Source organism: Penaeus japonicus, unplaced genomic scaffold (genome assembly GCF_977035675.1).
Source record: "Penaeus japonicus unplaced genomic scaffold, GWHDUDI00000001_assembly GWHDUDI00000024, whole genome shotgun sequence".
Taxonomy (NCBI): domain Eukaryota; kingdom Metazoa; phylum Arthropoda; class Malacostraca; order Decapoda; family Penaeidae; genus Penaeus; species Penaeus japonicus.
This window is the reverse complement of record NW_028234426.1, coordinates 30,778,564-30,783,563: the sequence shown is the minus strand read 5'-3', so window position 1 is coordinate 30,783,563 and position 5,000 is coordinate 30,778,564. Positions and strand designations below refer to the sequence as shown.

Genomic DNA, 5,000 nt, shown 5'->3' with positions numbered 1-5,000 from the left:
ATATGCATTCATATGGTTGAATGGTAACTGCTGAAATATGGATGTATAAAAATAAAAGACAAAATGTTTGTTATTATCCATGTAGACTCAACCTCCCAAAACTGTTTTCTGTGTCACTTTGATCTAATACTCACCAAATCAGACAATCTACTAGATCTTGAATTCCACCAAAATTTGTATCCTTAATTTCTTCTCGAACAAGCTGAGTAAGAACTTCAAGTGACTTTTCTAAATCACCCAGTACCCTGAAACAAAAGTTTGTTATGCTATAAAAAGGTTGCACATTCTGTTTTTTACTGTTACATATTCAAATACTGCTAATCAGTATTAATAAACAAGGTCACTAGGATTAAAATCATCAACAAAGACCAGTGTAGCAAAAAGCCCTCAGACAGAAAAAGAACGATAAACAACTAGGCAGAAGACTAAGAAGAGAGAAGCTGCCAATCTTTTAGAATGACTGTCTTATCAAGAGAATTTAACCTAATGGTACCAGGAAATAATCAGAGCGCACTGTCACCAACACATTGCAAAAATTTTGAGGTTAGGAACAATGCTTTTTCCCTCTAGCCCTTGATTCTGACCAAGCTGATTACTGTACTCTAATAGAAGCATAAAAAGTCAAAGGATTAGGCTGATTTTGGAAGGTTGTTGCTAAAGAACTAACAAGGTCAAAACCATGAAACTCCACACCTTAATATCGCACAGATAATAGATCAGCCTCCTATGTCATGGCACACAACATTCTGGCACACCCTTGTTGGCATCATTGAGTAATAAATAAATAAATCTGTAAATTTGCAAATGTATGTTCACGTCCTGTGGTCAAACATGCAAACCCACCTATATAATTTAGACAGTGCAAAATATTGTTTATGTTTCTGGAGCCACTCAGCACACTCTGGCAAATTACAGACAATGTCTCCACTCTCAAGGAATAACAAGAGATCTGGTGACTGCTTCTCTGCCTGTAACTTGATAATTGCAGTATCAACTTCCTGTAATGATAGAAAAAGAAATTACAGTTAAAATCTACATCAAAATGATATACTTCATCTTTAATGCTTTAATAGTAAGACAAGCTAGATAATATCTATTCGTTTAACTGAAATGTTTGGCATAATTATTTGTCAGTAATAAAAACAAAAGATTAGTTGCTCAGGATTATGATTAGGGAAACACTTTTGGTTGCCTATAAAATAAAACAATTATGCTTTTCAATAATGAGAGCTATATATCATATAGAAAATCATAAAACTCTCTACATATATTCAATGTTTTTTCATTCATTGCTGATCTAATGTCCTGCAGTTTCAATAAAGTTCAGTTTGGAAAATAAACCATTTTTTGATGATCTTAGGCCTTTTTTCTATCCAAATCTTATTACTAAAAGTACCATAAGTTATTCTACCTCCCTGTCATGAAAGTACTCTAAAGTCCAATAAATTAAAAAATTAATATAGTGTCCATACCATTCTATATGTAATGGGTTCTCCTGAACCACGAAGATGAATAAGGAAATTTATGAGGAATGACTTGGCTTCATCTATCTTAGTTTGATCTCCATGCATAGCTTGTGCAATATCAGCAAACTGATGCAAGGGTGGCTGAGCTCTCATAAAGCTGACTGTGGTTGGCAGTAATCCGGGGTATAAGCTAATCACCTATGGAAAAAAAACAAAGATTTAAACACTTCTTCATTCTCACTGGAATATGATATTATACTAAGTAATATACATAGAGAGGTAAAACCAATATAATAAATATAAAAAAATTATATTGAAAAAGAGATAAATATACCTATTTGGAATAAAACTTGCCTCTCTAACATCCACAGCACCCTTAATAAAGTATTCTTGTGCTTGATAATAGAAACCCTGCACAAGTTTTATAAATCCTGCTCTCTGATGGAGTGTTCGACACAGCTGATGATACTGCTCTTGGCTCATTCCTATGGCTCCACTATGCTCTGCCAGCTGCACTGCTTCTTCTACTCTTTCACTGTCCATTAATGTCTGTAAATGAAAACCAATTTATATTGTACTCAGATCATAAAGTCAAGTTTCTTATTTCCAGTAAATGACCAGGTAAATAGGTTAATAAAGCATAAAGTATATTATGCTATTTACCTGAACTTGCATTGTCCATGGCTGTGGCATCAGACAGGAAATGCAGGAATTTGCTGCAACATAGAGCTGGCCATCAAAGTTGCCAAGTAATTCACCTCCAGAGAAATTCAGTGTCTGCTTGTGTTGCTGATCAATCAGGCTGTTGAATAGGATTTATGTATATATCTAACAAGATTTATATATTTCTTTTCTTCTGCAAAATGTGGCTTAATACCAATTTTCATGTGTAACTTTATCTACTCATACCTGTAAACCCTAATAAACTGATTTGTGATTGTCAGAATATAGGGATGATAGTAAGACAAGGATTTGATTCCATCTGTCCACTGAATAGGTGGCCGTTCTGATATACCTGCTGCAGTTACAAACATTCCAAGGTTTCCTGGTCCAGCCAAAAGGAATTCCTCCTGCAAAAAGTAAGATATAGAACATCTTAATATGGTACTTATCTTTAGGTTATTATCTTGATTTTTAAATGAATAATTAATCAGAGACAAACAATTGGTTATTTGTAAAAAATAAGAAATATAGACAACTCTATAACCTATCTACATACCTACAAACCCACTACCTATCAATCTATACACATGTTATACACACAAAAATGTAAATGTTCAGTATCTTATCTTTCCTGGATTACACATTTTGACACAATGCCCAAGACTGTACATCTACATTTATTTGTTTTCTCTTCAACGAGAACTAAATCATCCCCTATGCCCCTATTATAAATAAATTTGAGCAGACCTTTGCAACTCTTTTCACATGAGGGTATGTTGTTGCAGGATCATATGGGAACAGATCTTGACTGGCTCCAGAGTCAATATTAAAAACACAGTACTGGCCTTGACCAGCAATGCAGACATAGCTTCCATCCATTGCAATATTGACAGGTTCTGGAGTTGACAGCTCTTTCAGCAGTGACACTCTATCCTCATGTAAAGAACAGATCTGGATGCACCTCCTCTTGCCAACACATAGCTATAAAATATTTATTTTTTTTAGATTTCAAGATTTATTTCACAATGTATTTTTTATATATACACATTATATCTTTTTAAAGAAAATTGTCCAGAAATATGAAAAACACATCAAAGTAGTTTGGAGGAAGATGAAGAAACTTACCTGGACAGTAAAGGGATCCATAATGTTAGGATTTTCATTAACGCAAAATACAGTGACATTCTTGATTTTTGGGCCTGAGCCAATAGTATTTAAAACATCTGACTCCAACAGATACAAGTTTCCATCACTCAGAGCCATCAGTCGACCAAGCGCAGAGGCTGTTTTCAGCTGAGAGACTGTCTTTTTCTGAAATTATAATCCAAATAATATATGGTCAATGTGTGAAAAATGCAAAACTGTATCTTTCTAAAATACAAGACTTAGACTGTATCTATGAAGATTAGGAGTCTGTATCTAATCGATATTGTAGCACAGTCTTAATCAATCCATTGCAGATGGAGATAGATTTGCATGCCTGGTCTGCAGAACAGGCACTAGTGCCACCAGTGTGGCATCTGGCTCTCTTTCAATCACTTACTATTATACAAGAGCCAATTTTGTGTTTGCCATTTCTTTGTGTTTTACTATATTGGGAGACTAATATGTGCCATCTGTCAGACAATATTAATGTTGTAGTGGACTAAAATTGTAGTATAGGGTCCATATAAACTCATTATTTCTTTACACTCTGTGTGATAGGAATATTACAAATTGTGGGAGGACAAAAACATCTTTACTATTTTTCTATCATGACACCTGTCTGCAATGGATATACGAGAGAGCATGGCTTAAAAAAAAAAAAAAAATTCTTTAAACAAAAATCATATTTATGTTACCATAAATATTAATGATACTAATAAAAATACTATAAATATAATAACAAAATATAAAAATAACAATAAGAACAGTAAAAATAAAAACAATGATAACAATAAGAACAACAACGATAATAATGACATGATCAAGTACTCACCGTGCCAAGGCACTTCTGACTGATCTTGTTGGTGGAGTAAACGATCTTCCCAGTGCTCTCGTGAGTACGTTCTTCCACCAGATAGTGAACAACGGTGCTGTAAAAAACAGAAGATCACTTTCAGTATTGTCCTCTGCATTGCACAAATATTCCTCCTAATCATTTTGATAAATCTTTGAGGTTTACTAAGTTAGGATTTACTTAATCTTCATTCTCCAACTCTAAGCAAACTCCAAATCAATGTGTGTTAATTTTTTTTCAGATTTAAAGACTCTTAGTTTATTCAACTAAATATATTACCATTCATTGGAAAGAAGAAAAATCTAATTTCAGTTTATGTACTAGATTTTCATACCTGTCTTCTGACCCCAAGTAAAGGTCGTTTCCACTTGCTTCCAGGCATTCTATCTGTAATAAAAATCATTCAATGGGTAAATAAGTCAATGGCAGATGCATTACTGTGTTAGCAACATCTATTTCCATATAAAATAATAAAGTCTTCAAAATTGAAATTCAATTTACACATATCACTTCTCTGCTGCATGATGTCACCTAAATCAGGTTACAGAGCAGATTTCAAATTATGGCAACTGCATACCAAAGATATTTTCCAAACATTTTGAGCATCGTAATCATAAATATTGGTGATAATTATAATTTTTTTCAGAGAGATCAAGACTAGTGGTAACATATTTTGTTTAATTTTGATACTCCATATCTAAAAAAATTATTTTTGCAAAATACAAAGGAATATTTCTACCACACTAAAGCAGACATTTCTTCACACTTGAAGTTCATACCTATATCACACTAAAAAAGGAGGTAAATTCACACTCGTACATAATCAACTATCTTCAATTTAGAATCAGCCAGTTCATTCTCGAGTCTATCAT

The 5,000-nt window shown here is 33.4% G+C and overlaps 1 protein-coding gene across 1 annotated transcript in view; it reads right to left on the bottom strand.

Annotated features, from left to right (window-relative positions):
- Window positions 1–5,000, bottom strand: part of LOC122257033 (transforming growth factor-beta receptor-associated protein 1) — a 10,187-nt gene that overhangs the window by 4,482 nt on the left and 705 nt on the right. Inside the window, exons 2-11 of the mRNA XM_043022062.2 lie at window positions 4,463–4,515; window positions 4,108–4,204; window positions 3,255–3,440; window positions 2,877–3,110; window positions 2,376–2,536; window positions 2,130–2,268; window positions 1,821–2,015; window positions 1,473–1,664; window positions 844–998; window positions 135–245 (exon numbers count right to left, since the gene is read on the bottom strand). Of these exons, the coding sequence (XP_042877996.2) occupies window positions 135–245; window positions 844–998; window positions 1,473–1,664; window positions 1,821–2,015; window positions 2,130–2,268; window positions 2,376–2,536; window positions 2,877–3,110; window positions 3,255–3,440; window positions 4,108–4,204; window positions 4,463–4,515 (1,523 nt within the window). The remainder of the gene's footprint in view (window positions 1–134; window positions 246–843; window positions 999–1,472; window positions 1,665–1,820; window positions 2,016–2,129; window positions 2,269–2,375; window positions 2,537–2,876; window positions 3,111–3,254; window positions 3,441–4,107; window positions 4,205–4,462; window positions 4,516–5,000) is intronic.